Source organism: Cryptomeria japonica, chromosome 2, assembly GCF_030272615.1.
Source record: "Cryptomeria japonica chromosome 2, Sugi_1.0, whole genome shotgun sequence".
Taxonomy (NCBI): domain Eukaryota; kingdom Viridiplantae; phylum Streptophyta; class Pinopsida; order Cupressales; family Cupressaceae; genus Cryptomeria; species Cryptomeria japonica.
Window position 1 is genome coordinate 314,168,819 of NC_081406.1, and position 17,854 is coordinate 314,186,672.

General features: G+C 35.6%; 1 protein-coding gene across 2 annotated transcripts in view; it reads right to left on the minus strand.

Annotated features, from left to right (window-relative positions):
- Positions 1-362: 362 nt before the first annotated feature.
- LOC131070228 (protein REPRESSOR OF SILENCING 3) overlaps positions 363-17,854 on the minus strand; it is a 62,066-nt gene continuing 44,574 nt past the window's right edge. Inside the window, exons 3-4 of one of the 2 annotated variants that reach the window (XM_058005734.2) lie at positions 13,899-14,369; positions 363-1,645 (exon numbers count right to left, since the gene is read on the minus strand). In XM_058005734.2, the coding sequence (XP_057861717.1) occupies positions 701-1,645; positions 13,899-14,369 (1,416 nt within the window). In that variant the 3' untranslated portion in view covers positions 363-700. Of the gene's footprint in view, positions 1,646-13,865; positions 14,370-17,854 lie in introns of both variants that reach the window. The other variant, XM_058005733.2, reaches the window with a different exon arrangement.

A 17,854-nucleotide genomic window follows, 5' to 3' on the forward strand; every position in this document is an offset into this window, starting at 1 on the left:
ATGTGTTTAAGCTGAACGAATCTTGATTCTCCATGGAGGGGAGGATAAAAGTAGCATTCAAAATAATTATTGGATCAAATCCAAGTTAAGCCAAAGGGCCTATAGAGTTCATAGTTCCATGCACCAAAAATCTCCGAGAGAGGTGATCTCTTTGTAAAATGGCCCATAATTGTTGACTCATTCAATGTAACCTTGGTTTGATAAAATTCATTATATTCCTGCTGGTTAATATGTGTAACATTTTATCATTTAGAAGCTCTCCCAGATTTTCTCCATTTCATAGTCAAATAGCAGAATATACCATAAATAATTGATAAGCTACATTGATTACAAACAAAAACCATTCCGTGACCATGACAGGATTGATTTAATAATTACTCGATGGTTTATTATAATAAAAAGAGACTTAAATTGAATAACTAACAAAGTTAATTTCTTGCGAATATTATTGTTAGCCACATATTTCATTTATATGGCTATGGCTTCTAGTAAATATTCTGGTTCCATATATAAAACATTGCACGAATATCAACAATGAAGACAATATCACTGAATCTAATCTGGACAACATGGGCCAATCTGCTTAGCCATAAAATTCATTCAAACTGCTTTAAAGTTTTTGGTAGCATTTGGAGATTCCTCATTATTTGAGTGATTTGCATACATCCATATATCAAGACAGTCCGGCAAGAGTCACTCCTTATCTCTTTGTACTTTTTGGTGCTATTTTCTTGCGGAACTTTGTATAACGTTGAACAGCTGCTTTGGATTTGAGCCATTCAGCTTCTGCATTTTCAGACCTCATGAACATGCACAGTGCAGGAGAGCCTGTCTCTTGTCCAGACAAATTTAAATCCTTATCCACTTGATCATGGCAATTTTTATCCTCAACTTCCATTTCTGTAAAATTAACCTTAGGCACCTCCTCTCCTTTTATTGTATCATCTTCATTTTTCATCTCAGCAATTGGTTCAGACTTCTGTGACTCAGAATCCTTAGGTTTCACAACTAGCCCACTCAAGAATGAGTGTGAATAGTCACTTGAGCTTTTGTGTCCTTTCTCCATCACATGCTTTCGATTCCTATCTGGAAGATTTCTGCTTATTTCTTTACGAGAATGATTTGAAGAATTCTCCAGACCTTCAAGAGTTTGACTCTCTCTATCTTTCACCAAATATGGAGAACCAGCACCTCCAATAATGCTAGAAAGAGAAAAAGAAACTCTGCCAGTCTCACCGACCAATTCTTTCCAAGAAGCCTTCTGTACCCTAGAACGACTGCCATCTTGTACTTCAGTTACAGTGTCATTGCCATGATCTTTAGAGAAGGTGTTGCCATTGATTTCTAGTCCAACGTCAATGCTTAAGTTGTCCCTTGCCTCATTTTGCTGGATTGAACTGCACGCACCATCTTCAAATTTCAACCTTTTGCTCTCTTTTAGTTCAAGAACTCCAGGTTGGCGATTGTTGCCTTCCTTGGGGGAAGATTTCATATTATTGACTTGACTATGAATTTCTTGTTTGGAATCTTTTTGCCCCAGTTTTGCCATACGAAATTTAACTTTGGTAGATGGTGGCTTGTATGCATTTTCACTTGCCATATTTTCTGTCATTCCTCCGGGTAAGCTTTTTTCATCCTCTGAATCCTGTAAAATTAGAAGAGATAAATCAAGACATATAGAGAGTTGAGACTCGACTGAAGATAGTAAATCCATAATTTTTTACTTGTACTTCGTAATTTTTTAATTGCAAAACAACATATTTCTTTGATAGTTGGATAATATTTTCTAGCCACATGGACACGATTAATTTCCATCTCGAAAGTCAAAACTTATATCATTTAAAACTATGAAAGCAAATGAATCTGTGATTGATAAAATACATACAACCAATGTAAAAATTCTACAGGGAAATGGAATAAGCACTCAATTTTCAAATTTCACTCAAATTCTTAAAGGTAACCTTATTCTTCCTGATGTTTTAGAAGACTAGAAGGTAAAAAACACAAAGCTGATGTTCACCAAGGAGATTGCAACTTGAACATTCTGGCCAACGAGTGAGTTAAAGGAACAATGGAAAAACCAAGATTACCACCAGATTGGCTAACAAAGAAAGAATTGACAATGCTACAAGTGAATAAATAACTGCCTACAAATTCACTATGCAGCCAGGAGTTCTCAAGTAGGTCAGAATCTGTACGCGGACCTAGAAAAGCCTCTATAACAGAGAATATCTAGATTGAGTTGGGGATATATTATGCAAGCAAACTATTCAGGAGCAGACTCTGCAGTCGACACAACTACTTTGTAAGAATTTGTCCCATATTGTAGCTTCGGTCAGATTAAATTGATCAAGAAACAACTGTCTAATCAGTATATGAAGATCATTATGTTATAAGTGATTTATGCTAATTGAATAAAATAAATTAACTATGCTCCGAAACCTTTATTAACCTGATAATCATTATCGATTAGAGAAATCGATATTAACCACAGCGATAAACCAAACATTGATCATGCATTGTTATCGTTGTTTTTATTATCGTTGTTATCGATTGTTATATTATCATCGAACGGACATGTATCATGTAGAGGCATGCCTCTACGTGGACTTAGTCCACATAGAGACATGTCCCTACATGGACATGCCTCTCCGTCCGCATATTTATATCCTTTTTGGCCTGCATTTCGAAAACACGTAACATACATAAAACCAGTGCCACTACAAGTGCAGCCATCTCGCTATTACAAGTGCTACGATCCTTCATTGTTTTAAATCGCATTCTTACAAGCATACAAAATCGAGCTTACCTGTTCACAACAGCAGTAAATCGGAATCAGTATTGAATCAAGGAGTGCATACATCAAAGAAGAAAGGTATTATAATCTGATCTCATTTCCTTAACATGGTATCAGAGCCACGTTGAAAATAATACCAAGAGCAAATATAATTACATAAAACCCAAAACACCATCAAGAAGAAAATAGCAATCATGGTGAATGGACTTAGATTTGAAGACAGACTTGAGGGTGCCACAAATTTCGTCTCATGGAAACTCAGATTAATGATGACACTTAGAGAACAAGAATTAGATACATTTGTGGAAAATACCGTATCAATACCAGACGATGAAGATGAGAAAAACCAATGGAAAAAGAGCAACAACAAAGCCATGAAGATCATAGTAGATGCAGTAAAAGATCATATAGTTCCTGCTATATCAAAGTTGGACACTGCACATGCCATGCTTACCTTCCTAGGAGACATGTATGAGATTAACAACACCAGCCGAGCTATCTCACTAAAACAACAATTGCATCATGTAAAAATGAATAAGGGTGAATCTATTACATCTTATTTCATAAGAATTACTGAGTTACGGGATCAATTATCTACAGTTGGACATACAATTGATGACAAAGAATTAACGACGCTGGCACTCAACGGATTTCCTACATCTTGGGAAGCATTTATTCAAGGGATAAGCGCACAATCCAAACTTCCAAAGTTCGATCGACTAAAAACCGACTGTATTCAAGAAGAGTCCAGACTAACAACCAGAGGTATTGGGCTAAACAATACTAATGGAGAGCTTCAAGTACTGAACACAAATTCTCACAAGAAAGGGAAGAAAGGAAACTTCAAATGAAAAAGGGGAAGAGACAACAATAAACATTCATTCAAAAGAAGGAAGGACATGTCTAAGGTACAATGCTATAGATGTGACCAATATGGACACCTTGCCGTGAAGTGCCCAGAAAGACTCAAGAATCAAGCCTCATTAGCTGAAATCGGTAAAGACAAAGATATAGAGAAAATGATATTCTTTTCAGCCCTATCAAGTGAATTAACAACTAATAGGAATACTTGGGTCATTGACAGCGGAGCATCTCGTCATATAACGGGATTCATAGAACAATTAGATAGTTTTGAAGAAAACTCAAATGAGGAAGTTACCATAGGAGATAACTCCACCTACCCTGTGAAAGGAATCGGGGCTTGTACAGTTCATCTAAAATCTAGAGTTTCTCTTCAACTAACAGGAGTACTATTTGTACCAGGCATCAAAAGAAATCTGGTTTCTATTTCAGCCCTTGAAGACAAAGGGTATCGAATCACCTTCTTGGATGGAAAAATTCTAACCTGGCCTAAGAACTCAAACATAAAGACGGCATACACAATAGGAATTCGAGATGGATGTTTATACAAACTTTGCAATGTTCAAACCCAAGCCTTAACTCATGATGTTTCCACTACTAATGAAATATGGCATAGAAGGTTAGGACATCTTCACTTCCATGCCCTACCTTCCATAGAAAAACTTGTTACAGGACTACCTAAATTAAATCAAGAACACAAAGGGATATGCAAGGGTTGTGTTTTAGGTAAGAACTCTAAGGGGACCTTTTATTGTAGTGAGAACAAATCCAAAAATATACTTGAACTTATTCACACTGACTTATGTGGTCCAATGATAGTACCCTCCTTAGGGGGATTTTTGTACTATGTTATTTTTGTTGATGACTACTCCAGGAAAACCTGGATTTACTTCCTAAAACTTAAAGAATCTAATGAAGTACTATCAAAATTTAAGAAATTTAAGGCCTTAGTTGAAAACATGACTGGAAAAAGAAATAAAACTCTAAGGCCAGATAATGGGGGAGAATATGTCTCTGAAAACTTTAAAGAATTTTGTAGTACAACCAAGATTAAGAGGGAGTACACTGTTCCTTACAACCCTCAACAAAATGGGGTAGCTAAAAGGAAAAACAAGACCATAGTAGAAGCAGCCAAGGCTATGATGCATGATCAAAACCTTCACACCTCATTTTGGGCTGAAGCCTCTAACACCGCTGTTTACATACAAAACAAATGTCCTCATTCTATTCTTGACAATATAACTCCTGAAGAAGCATTCACAGGAAATAAGCCTAACTTAAGTCACTTAAGAATATTTGGTTGTCTAGTCTGCATCCACATTCCCAAGGAGAAAAGATCCAAACTAGAGCCATCGGGAAAGAAAGCGATATTTGTTGGTTATAGTGAAACATCCAAAGCCTACAGGATATATGTTCCCGGTCAGAATATAATTGAGCTTAGCAGAGATGTAACTTTTGGAGAAGACATTGCATTCAAAATTTCTAAAAACACTAATGAAGCAGATGATGAGTCTTCTCAAGACATGACCGAGGATCGTAGCACTGAGATTCAAAGGGAGATACTTGTAGAAGATAATGAACCTATGAATTCTACTCCTGAACCTTTTGAACCTGCTACTAACAAAAAAAGACCACTCTGGGCAAGGAAAACAATTGAAGAAGCAAAGATCTATGCTGCACCCAAGGGGACATTTAGAGAAAGCAAGAAACCAAGAGGTTATTTAAACTATGTTGCTCTTATGAGTGAACTCATTAAATCCGAAACTTCAAATGTTGAAGAAGCCTTAAAAAATCAAGTTTGGAAGGATGCCATAATCGAAGAGTACCAATCCATTCTGAAGAATGATGTCTGGGATATTGTGCCTAGACCTAAAGGAAAATCAGTTGTTACATCCAGATGGCTATTTAAAATCAAACATGCAGCAGATGGAAGTATTGAAAAACACAAAGCTAGATTTGTTGCTAGAGGGTTCTCTCAAAAGGTCGGAATTGATTATGAAGAAAAATTTGACCTAGTCGCTCGGTACACTTCAGTAAGGACCATAATTGCTATTGCTGCCTCAAAAGGATGGAAAATACACCAGATGGATGTAAAGACTACATTTCTGAACGGTATCATGGAAGAAGTATACCTAGAGCAACCTGAAGGTTTCACTATTCATAATAGTACTTCTCATGTTTGCAAATTGAAGAAGGCTCTCTATGGGCTCAAACAAGCCCCTAGAGCCTGGTATGAGAGAATAGATAGTTACCTCATCAAGTTAGGATTCTCCAAGAATGAAGCAGATCCTAACCTCTACTTCAAAGTAACAAATGGTAACATGTTAATTCTCGTTCTTTATGTTGATGATTTATTAATCACAGGTGAAGATCATCTCATCATAAAATGCAAACAAGATCTGGCTTCTGAATTTGATATGAAAGACTTGGGTCTCCTGCATTACTTTCCGGGACTAGAAGTATGGCAAGAAGACAATTATATCATATCATTCTCAATCAAGGTGAATACACTATTGATATTCTAAACAGATTTGGAATGATGGACAGCAAACCTATGTCTACACCCATGGAAACGAATCTACATAAACTAAAAGATGCAGCCTCTGAGTCAAAATTAGTCAATCCTACTCTCTATCGACAGATAATTGGATCATTGATGTACTTGGTAAATACTAGGCCAGACATTTGTTATGCAACAAACGCTCTCAGTCAATTCATGTGTGAACGCATGAAAATACACCTTGTAGCAGCAAAACACATCATGAGGTATCTACGTGGAACTATTGGACTGGGACTAAAATATGATAATGTAGAGATATGTCTACACGGATATTTTGACTCAGATTGGGCTGGTAGTGTTGTTGATCGTAAAAGTACTTCAGGATGTTGTTTTAGCTTGGGATCTACCATGATATCCTGGTTCAATAGAAAGCAATCTTCAGTTGCACAGAGCTCCACGGACGTTGAGTACATTGCAGCATCAATGGGAGCTCGAGAAGCAGTATGGTTGAGGAAACTATTGGTAGGATTGTTTGGACAATCCATGAACCCCACTATTATACACTGTGATAATCAAAGTTGTATTAAACTTTCTGTGAATCCGGTATTTCATAACAGATCAAAACATATTGAGATCCCCTACCATTACATCAGGGATATGGTGGAAAGAAATGTCATACAATTGAAATATATCAACACGGATGAACAAACTGCAGACATCTTAACCAAGCCCCTCTCCAAATTAAAAGTGAATCACTTCAGAGGTAAACTTGGTATGGTAAGAATGTAATTATATTTTTTGAGGTTGAGTCTCAGTAATGTTTTAATGTTAAAAGATATCTATGTTATTTTGTCATGTGAGTTACTACATGATTTTGTAGAGACATCATGGAAGGTGACGATCGTTCACTGATGTCTGATTATGGTTACTATTCTAAGGTGACGATCTTATAAATAGTTTAACCTGCTGTCATGATGGATATTATATGAATAATGTCTATGGAGATCATGATAGTGTACATATCTTATGTAACTGAGTTACTAAGATATGGCATGATGGATAGTATGAGATTTAGTATCAATGGAGACATCATGTGCAAATATCCTCCTTGATAGGGCATCATGAGACTTGATGCCAGTGCACATATCAAGGAAGATATAAGTATGGTGAATATCCTATGGTTGATATTCCTGAATGTACCATACCTTGATGATACCGTAAGGTAACATTTAAATGATGGATAGATATTGCTATCCTTTATTATTTTACGTTATCATATTGAGATGATTATTTCCTCTCTCATAACTTGAGAATACAGTATATTGATCATACCACAATCCTCCCTAGCTAAGAGGGAGTGTTAATGTTGTAGCTTCGGTCAGATTAAATTGATCAAGAAACAATTGTCTAATCAGTATACGAAGATCATTATGTTATAAGCGATTTATGCTAATTGAATAAAATAAATTAACTATGCTTCGAAAGCTTCATTAACCCGATAATCATTATCGATTAGAGAAATCGATATTAACCACAGCGATAAATCAAACATTGATCATGCATTGTTATCGTTGTTATATTATCGTTGTTATCGATTGTTATATTATCATCGAACGGACATGTCTCATGTAGAGGCATGCCTCTATGTGGACTTAGTCCACATAGAGACATGTCCCTACATGGACATGCCTCTCCGTCCGCATATTTATATCCTTTTCGGCCTGCATTTGGAAAACACATAACGTACATAAAACCAGTGCCACTACAAGTGCATCCATCTCGCTATTACAAGTGCTACGATCCTTCATTGTTTTAAATCGCATTCTTACAAGCATACAAATCGAACTTACCTGTTCACAACAGGAGTAAATCTGAATCAATATTGAATCAAGGAGTGCATACATCAAAGAAGAAAGGTATTATAATCTGATCTCATTTCCTTAACACATATCAGAGGCTAAGATAGCTGAGGACCCATCTACAACCAAAGAACAATGGGGTCCACAATTCATCATCCAGGGGAAGGCAAGAGCAGAAACCAGCAACACCTAATAATCAGGCAAATACTCAAGTGAGATCCTAGTTTGAGGCAGTAGTAGTCAAGTAGAGGTTATGCTATAAAATCAAAGCCCAACAAGCATATACAAGTCTTGAACTTTCAGATTCTTTAAATGCTTTGGATTCTTCAGATGAAAATTGGCTACTTCAGAAGAGCTTCTAGCAGCAGGAAAAGGAAAAGAAACTGTTAAATACTACAATCTGGCTCTAATAAAAAGTCTGGGGAGAACAATATATATCTGATGAGCATAATTCAGAAGACATAAAAAGGATACCCTTATGCCAGAAAGGCCAACAGGAAGGCACGAGGAAATCAGCCCCCAAGCAAAGCCCTACTGGAAAGTGTTCTTCTATAGCTCCTAAGAAGCATGAAAAGATATACAAATCTTCTACTTAAGATACAGCTTCATTCATTCAGATAAGGAAAAGATTCAACTAATTCGACTAGTCTAATAAAACATAGGAAGAGATTAAATGCCACATAAAATCTTTTAGATCACACCAAAACCGGAATCTTATCATGAAACTACTCTCTTGGAATATAAGTGGAATTATTTAGGGAATAAATGCAGTTGTCATAAAGATACAACTAGACCCAAAAAATCTGATTCTGTACTTATTCAGGAAACCAGAATGTCAAGACGATACATATAGGCAAGCTAGCCATTATACAATGAAGACCTACTGCAAGCATTAGCGTGGATCCTACTAACAAGACGAGAAATGGTTATCTTCTGGAATCTGAAAAACTGGCAGTGACATCTCCCCCGTCCTTTGTAGAGCTAGCAGATGACTTCACCTTAAATTTATTTTAGATTCATTATTACATTCATCCACTTAGTGCAATAAAGTAGAAAGTGATTTCAAGTATGAATGATTCGCTAACTCTTGAAAGTCACAAATTCACAATTTTTCCTGGAAAATTCAAGTTGTGAAATTGGTAGCAGATAAGATGAGAGGTCAGTGTAAGTCTCAATCAAGCTCAAAAGTTGAAGTTTGATGAATAAAATTTCCCTCATATATGGGACTTTACCCAGAGGCATATCCACAAGGTGCAAAGAGGAAAGAGGCCTAGGTGCATGGCAATGAAATTAGTCATCTTCTAATTAATAATAAAATCCTCCCTGACCATTGGGCCATTGGGATGGACATTGTCAGCAAATATTGAACACAACATCCTCAGTTTTTCCTTTTGAAAACTTGGAGATGCATCGTAAGTTTGTAACCATAAAAAGATAGCCATGAATGGTGGGCAAAAGGAAGAGATATTCAAGGGCATGTAATGTATTGATTTGTTGGAAACTATGCCCATAAGTTTTCGGAAATATGTAATATCTTTCAATTGAATAATATTTTCAATAATAAGTAATTGCAATCCTTACAATCATAAATCAAGTATTTTTCTTTTGCTCCCTGAAGGAGAAGAAGGAAAACCAGTTAATTGGTGAACTTGCTCATCTTCAAAAGGAGGAGGTATCATATGTGGCATCAAAAATCAGTAATGGGAGGAAGTAATTAAACAGTGTCCATTGTTTAAAGCTTACTGATGGCAGTATAGTTCTAAACATAAAGAACATTAAATCTCTGTTCACTTTCAGGACCTGCTCACTGAGCCTACCGTAGATGTATCTGCAGCTCAAGAAAGGTTGGTAGCAGTCATGCCATCGGTGATAATTGCATAAGGCAAAAAAAACCCAGAGCCCTGATTATGAAGGATGAGTCGGAGAAGGCAGCCCTCTCCTTTGCAAGGGTTAAAAGCTCTAGTCCACATGGCTTCAGCAGATAATTTATATTTTTGGGAAGAAATAAGTTAGATCTTATGTGATACACAAATATAGCATACAATATAGTGAAGCAAATACACTAGATGCTTTTTAGGGCATTTCCTTATGTATATAGCATACAATATAATCTCAAAGGTCCTCACAGACTAGCCTCAGCCTCTACTTTGTAAGATGATAGTAGCCTCGCATCAGGTTCACCAAAGGTGACAAATTGCTGACAGAATCATAGCTGTTCAAGATATTATTGTAGCACCATAAAAGATCGGTTCTCCTGATAACATTAGATGCGTCAAAAGCTTTTCACTGAAGCAACTGAGTTGATGTTGACCCTTAGGATCCATGTAGGACTTTGTTTTTAAGCAAAGACATTCCTTGTCCCCATATGTCTTTAAAATAATGTGTGAATCCTTCACCATAATTCTAGCAAAAGCCAAGTCATAAAATTGCTTGCATGGTTTATAGAATTACCAGGTTTGAAATATTTGATTCATTCAGGTAAAAGAAATCAGATGTGCGGAATTTTAAAAAAAAAATGGTAGAAGTATATACTAATTGAAAAATCCAGACTAGTCAGACAAATATGGCTAGTCCAAAGTGTCCAGACCAAACTGGATTTAGTACCTATAATTTATAGGATTCAGCCATTTCTAGTTTGCAGGTATGCCTCCTCTCCACATTAATTGTCTTGAATTTCATCATCTCAAGCATCCTCATCAATTACCAATCTACATCAGAAGGAGAAGATAATAACTCAGACAAATCACAAGGCTTCTTCCTTCATGCCTCTATAAGAAGATGAGACTGCAAAAATCCTAGGTTTTTGCGAAGTTATTCGCCATCAACACATTTGGTCATCTGCTTCATAGCAGATCTCTCTGCTCCAATTCAACATAAGTAAACTTAGTGACAGGAACAAGTAGCTTATTTTGCCACTTAATCAGAGCTCTGGCCTGATGTAACTATCCAAAAACTGGGAACTTCACTTAACTGTGTTTGCTGTTACACTGGTTGCTGTTTTATTGCAGTCGCCATCTAAATTATGCACCAATCTTTACCTTTAGACTTCATTTCTAATTCTCATGATTTTAGATTATTCCTACAACTTCTGATTGAAACTTTAAACTGATTCAAACACTTATAAAGTGTAACTTTTACACTTAACTGAATGCATTTCCCTTTACACATGCCTTTCTAAACCATTTTTTTGCCATTTTGGACTGGTTTGACCACCTAATAGGTACAAGTTGTCATTTTGGCTTTCAATTCTCCAGCTGAGTCCTGACCTGTTCTTGCCATTTTCGAAATAGACTTCTTGCTGGTTGGTACAATCCAAAGATGTGCAACATCCTTGATAATCAGCCTCCTTTCCATTAAGCCTTTTCTCCTTAGCAATTTTGCCACTTTCCACAAGATGAAATCAAATGACCTTATTCTTGTCTCGTTCCTTTATCCTTATAATTTTCTGTCTTGTGTCAATTTAACACTTTGAGTATTGGAGTTTTGTTCCCAACTTTACATTCAAACATTTTATCCTTCTTCCTGACTGTTGGATCTCCCAAACCATTTGAAAAATCATTCTCTTTCGTCAACATTCCTTGTCCATGAGTGACCTGCAAGCACCATTAGCTAACAAGAATAGACCAACACTCGATGACTTAGTGATTCGACAAAGATGAAAACTTTAGTTGGTATTGACAATATTAGAGGGATGACATAGTTATTGACAATAACTTTGACTGTAAGCAAAGTTTCATAGTGGGTACCAATTTTGTTACCAAAACACATTATATATTAAGTACCTTACAAAAAATAATAGAAATGCTCCAATATATTTATTGAGATAGGGCAATAGGGCAACACCATACAATTCTCCTTATTGGAAGAAAGCCACTCCACATCATACCTTAATATGGGATCCAAAAGCATAATAATATACACATCCCTCACATGAGTCTCTTGCCTACATTATGTACTACTCAACTACCTACTACAAACACTTACCCCCACATGTGAGATAAATACATGTATTCTAACTAACAAGTGGGATGATTTGCAAAGCATATGCACCACACCTTTATTTATTACTACCCAATACACTATAATATCATAATCCTAGGTATATTACATTCCATCCCCCTTTAAAATGTTTAATCCTCAAAACATAAGATAAGTCAGAAAATAGAATCATTGTAAATTGGTAAAAATATGATGCCATGCTCAACTATCCAACAATCCATATGCAATCTTCATGATGGCTTGTGCTTGTCGATACCTAGATCCCATCCTTGATTCACATCTTGTTGTGCCACTTTGATTCCATTCTTCTCCATGGTAAGCCTTTTTCTGCATTGAATAGCCACTACTCCTTTGATGCCATTGAATATCATAGCTGCTCCTTTGATGATGTAGATTCATAGTGAGTGGCCCTTCGATTCTATGTAGTACCATGCCTCCATGATGATTGCCTCTCACAATGATGCAAATGTCTATATGGTATTATGGAGTAACTTCTTTGACGTTTCATTCCTTTTTGCCACTTTTTGTTTTGGCACTGGAAAGGAAATAATCATTTACTCTTTTTTCTTTTCTTCATTTTCCTCTTGTTCTTCATCGGATCCTTCTATAGATTCTTTTTCAACTCCATTCACTTCCTCTACCTTGGCCTTGCTATTGTCTGCATTACATGCAATATCCTACAATATTATTTTTTTTTTCTATACCAAAGCTTCACAAACTTCTTTTACACATTAATGTTGATTGTTTCCAAAGTAACTAAACAAGGATATCCAAATGCCACATCTATCACATCCATATCCAAAACATAAAATTTAAATGCAAAACATATTGCCCACGGACAGCTTCAAATCTTTAAAAGTTTGAATACCTTAAACTATTTTTGACTATATGCTTTGCTTGTACTTGTATTTTCTTGGCTAGAACAATGCTAATGAAATTATAACTACTACTAGGATTCATAGATACAATGACCTAATTTTCTTATTTTAAATTCTTTCATGAAATTGAAAAATTGAATGTCCCTTCTTTGGAGCTGAAATGCATGTATTGTTGTACTTCATCTTCTTTTCATCATACTATTCCCTATCATCATCCCTTCTTATCATTTGCTTCATTCTTATCATCATCAACCACTATTTCTCTTGGTGCCTATCTATCTAAGAAAAGTTGTTCCATTTCATCAAGAGAATACACACAGAGAATACCATTTAAGAGTTGCACCTTCCATACAAGAAAATAATATCTAAGTTCCATACTTTACTATGACCGTAAGCCTTTTTGAATTTTAGCCACCACTCTAATACACTATCAGTTTTATTAAAATTGGTAAACTCTATGAGAATTAGGGTTTCAAAAAATTTGCTTTCACTAAATCACCTTTCATACCACAAATTTGGAAAGAAAATAAAGGATATCATAGCAAATAGCTTTGCAAGATATAGAATCTTAAAAACATCTGCCACGTACTTAAAGAAACAAAAACTGTACTGTGAGGAAAATAAAAAAGGGCAGTCCTTTTTTATTTGTAACTTTAGACAGAAGCTCTAAATCTGAAGAAGTAAAAAGAATAAGCCAAAAAATGTTAGTCTTTCCAAACTAAATCTCACAAATCAGTCATTAACTAAAATTTTTAAAAAAATGTAAAAAGCATTAGTTATGCTCGTTGTAAACTTAGCATGACCATAAACAATCACCTAAAGTTCTAATTTAAAGCATAGATCCAGAAACAATCTTACTCCAATCAAGACTCGCATGTTCATGAACCCCATATTGAGAAAAATATATAATAAAAGTACTGCAAGAAAATTTCAGAAAGATAGGATGAGCAAGGAGGGCAACTAGAGCATGCCTTAACGTTTAGCTTCAATTTGTCTTTGACTACCTCTATATTCTCCAGTTCCTTCTCTGTGGAACTTTCTTTAGTTTTTATACTTGCAGCAAGTGTATCTGAACTTTTAAACGCAGTTTCCCCATCACCTACCCTTTCAATATTACCCTCATCATCAAACCTTTCCATGCCTATTCTGGCTTTGCCTTTTGTCCACTTTGCAGGTATGTGAGCATGTCCTATCTCAGTCCTACTGCCAAGTTCTGTTGAACTCTGCATTTGCTCCTCATTCCCAATCAGCTTGTCCATAACCCTCTTCATAATATTTAGTTCCTTCTCAGTTACACCTCGTGTTTCAGGCATAGCATTATTCATGTCTACATCAATTTCATTATTTTCATCTCGTTCAATATGTATTTTTTGTTCCTCACAGCCACAGAAAAGGAGTTGGGTCACTGGCACACTTTCAACTCGCTGAAAACTGTATTTATGCTTTCCCGTTCCCTTGCCTGGCAAAACTTTGACCTGCTTACATCATGCAACCATCAACCATATAAGGAACAACAAATGTAAGTATAAATAAGTAAATTTTTCTTCATATTGACCTGATAATGTATGCATGAACCTGCCCATCCATAAATCTAAATCAATGAAAATACCAAATCTACCCATAACTTTGAAGCCATTCCAAAGTCTTATCAGATAATAAATACATACTATTAGAATCATTGTTGTCATTTTAATTTTTAAAGTCTTTCTCAAAAGAATGTATAGATTAATGAACTGTTGAATCTTTAAACTTCCAAACGTCAACATGAGTAATTGTACTCAGTCCCACAATCTATAATGTAAATGAATTATAAAATCATTTTAGTACAGTTTGTCACCCTGCAAAAATTTCTGACAAATATCTACCGAGAACTATGATACAATCGAATAAACAATTGGAGAGAGCTTAATCAATATATATTTCTAGATTTAATTCATTCTTCTAAACAGTACTTCTAAGAATGAAAGCTGAATTTGGGGGAACCCCCAGACACTATAAGGGGTAGATAAATCCATTTAAAATTCTAAAATTACAGCATTTTTTCCAAAAAAACGTTTTTAGCACGATAAATTCATAAATTTCAAAATAGGCAAAGCCATTTATATAAATTTAAAGCTTCAAAATCATAAGATTAGGTGATTAAGATTTATATAATACTTCACCGAATGGATTCCTTAACAGCTGACAATCTAGTACATATCAGTACATTATCATTCTATCATTATGAAGTCATGTCCTGATTTAATCGTGCTACACAAGGAAACATTTGTCAAGTGATTCTGAGTGAACATCCCAAAAGCATATGGACCTTGCTGGTAATCATTGCTCTTGAATGTCAAGAGGCACAAGTTGGAATGTACAAACACCAAGTCCTCCACCTTTCCTCCAAGTAGATTGGTGTTTAACAGCTTTTGCCACATGTATAAAAGAGTATGTACTCCAATTATCCCCATCTGGTGAACAATTGGAGGCTCATGGGAGGATGGTTTGTAACTTTGTAGAACTTAGAAATGTTAAATTAGTTCTGTACAAAATAAAACTGCTATAAATAATTTGGAAATAGAACAAACTTTGATTTTAGAATTATTAATGTTATCACATTCTATGTTACCACTGAAATGGCAACAGGCTGCATACATGTGGCAACCTTCCCATGATAGGACCACCATAAATGCAGTTTTAGGTTTCTGTCATAAATAGCCTCAATCTCCTCCACATGATAATCTCCAAAAACCCGTTTCATGAGCTGTGAACAGAACCTAGGTGATATTTCCATATTTGTAAACATTTTATTTGAGTACTTTTTTATATCCATCTGAAACTTAAACAGCCCTGAAGGGTGGCTGCCAGTTCAGAAAGTCAACCATACCAGCATGATAATAGCTGGCACTTACAACATATACAATGAGTGTAATGGGGCTATCATTTTATTCCACCTAATCATGACAATGCTCCTCTTCATTAAAATTGTTCTTTAGGATCTTACTCTTTTACTTGAAAGTTGAAACCCTAACTGCCTACAATATTGTAGTACATATTGTCAGATGGAATCCTAATTTAATGCTCTGCATCATTGAGGTCCCCAGGCTCTCCAATAACATTGGAACTGGATGGAACTCTCTCAGCAATGCCTATATCACTACCTGATGTCATACTCGACTGTCCAGAAGATGAAGTGAAGGACACATCAAAGTCGGGCAACTCTGAATGAGAGTCCCAACTTCCCAAGGTATGGATAGAACTTTTGGGAATCATTGGTCTCGTACATTAAGAGGCACAGTTGGAATGTACAAACACTCAGTCCTCTTCCTTCCTCACTCCAATTTAATTCTGTTTAACCAAATGCACAAAGGTGTTAGACTATTTGTCATTGATGTCAAAATGTATCAAAAGATCCAGTACGACACAAATATCCTACTCTGAAAATCCAGGTTGTTTGGCGTTGGAGAACACACCTTTATTACACATGCCTTTGATATTGTGAATCGTTTCTAATGAAAGAGAAGGCAAAAGATATTAACATTCAGTCATACTGTCTAGTTCAGCATTTCTTCTTATACACAGGAACACAGTAACAGCAGTAATGATTTTGTTTTCATGTGACTATAGTGCGGATGCAATGATATTGGAATGAAGAATGACTAATGGTTTGTGTAGATAATGGTCAAGCAAACTTCATGCATTACATATCTTCAACGTTCTCTTTGGCTGCACACAGACACATCATTCTTATGATTCTAGATCTGTATATTCTTCTGGCTGTACATAAATATGAATGGAAGATATTATTCCCACAAATATGATACAGCATTAAGAAAATGATAATAATAGATGATTGAAAGAACTAATATACTCAGACCTGCATTGCTGCCTTAATGTTCAGTCATTTTCAGATTTGGAAATGCTTGAAGAGGAGATACATATTGGTTTCCAGCATGAAAGTCTTCATTGATATGGTTTGCCTTATTCATAATCTTTCTCATCGGTTGATTGGTTATAATGTTTTTTTTATTTTTATTGAGAAGATTAGGTGACTTGGTTGAAGTAGTTGGACTTCGGTTGTAACTACTTGAATAAGTTAGAACCACCACAAAGCTTTGTTTTAAAAAGCTTAGACATAGTCGATAATTAAGAGATGTTGAGAATGATAATGTGTGGATGGCTCAGATAGAAAATATTTTTCTTCAAAGTACTTACTAAATTCAAAAGGAAGAATACTGAGTTGTTTATACAGAGAAATCATGCCGTGACCAAGAATTTGGATTTCTGTGTCTAGATATACACAGTAAATATTATTTAAAGGCTGTGTTCAAATTTGTGAATACCAAGTCCAAATCTGAGATTGGTAATAGTGCAGTAAGTATTATTCAAATTTTTGATCAAGGTATTTTGTATTTCTCACAGACGATAAGCAATTCAGATTGTTATACCGTTGAGAAGGTCTGCTTGATGGATTGTACACAGATTTGATTGGAAAAATATACATTTCTTTTCAGTCAGATCACACATTTTCTGTTCATAAATGAAATGAAGTTTGTCTAACTTCTGCTCCAAGGTGAATCACAGGGAGAAGAAAAACAAAGGCCATGTATTGATTAGGAACAAAGTCGAACAGATTTATACATGGAATATTGATTTCAGAGTGTCATTATCTATTGGATGCTTTCTAAACTACAGAAACTCAGAAGTTCAAAAGTTGTTATTTTCATGCAATATCTATATTGTTGAAAGCTTCAAAGATTATTATTTGTAATCTGCAACAATACTGAAGTTGAACTTCTGTACTGTATTGTATGGTCGATGCCACAAAAAATTTGAGTTGTTGCTCTTATACTGAAAGTTTTGGTGGGTTGGTGCCCTAAGAGTTGTTGCTCTTATACTGAAAGATTTGGTGGGTCGGTGCCTGTTATCACAAAAGCTCGCACCCTTGCTGAGCTATCAACTCAGCCACCTTGTGAAA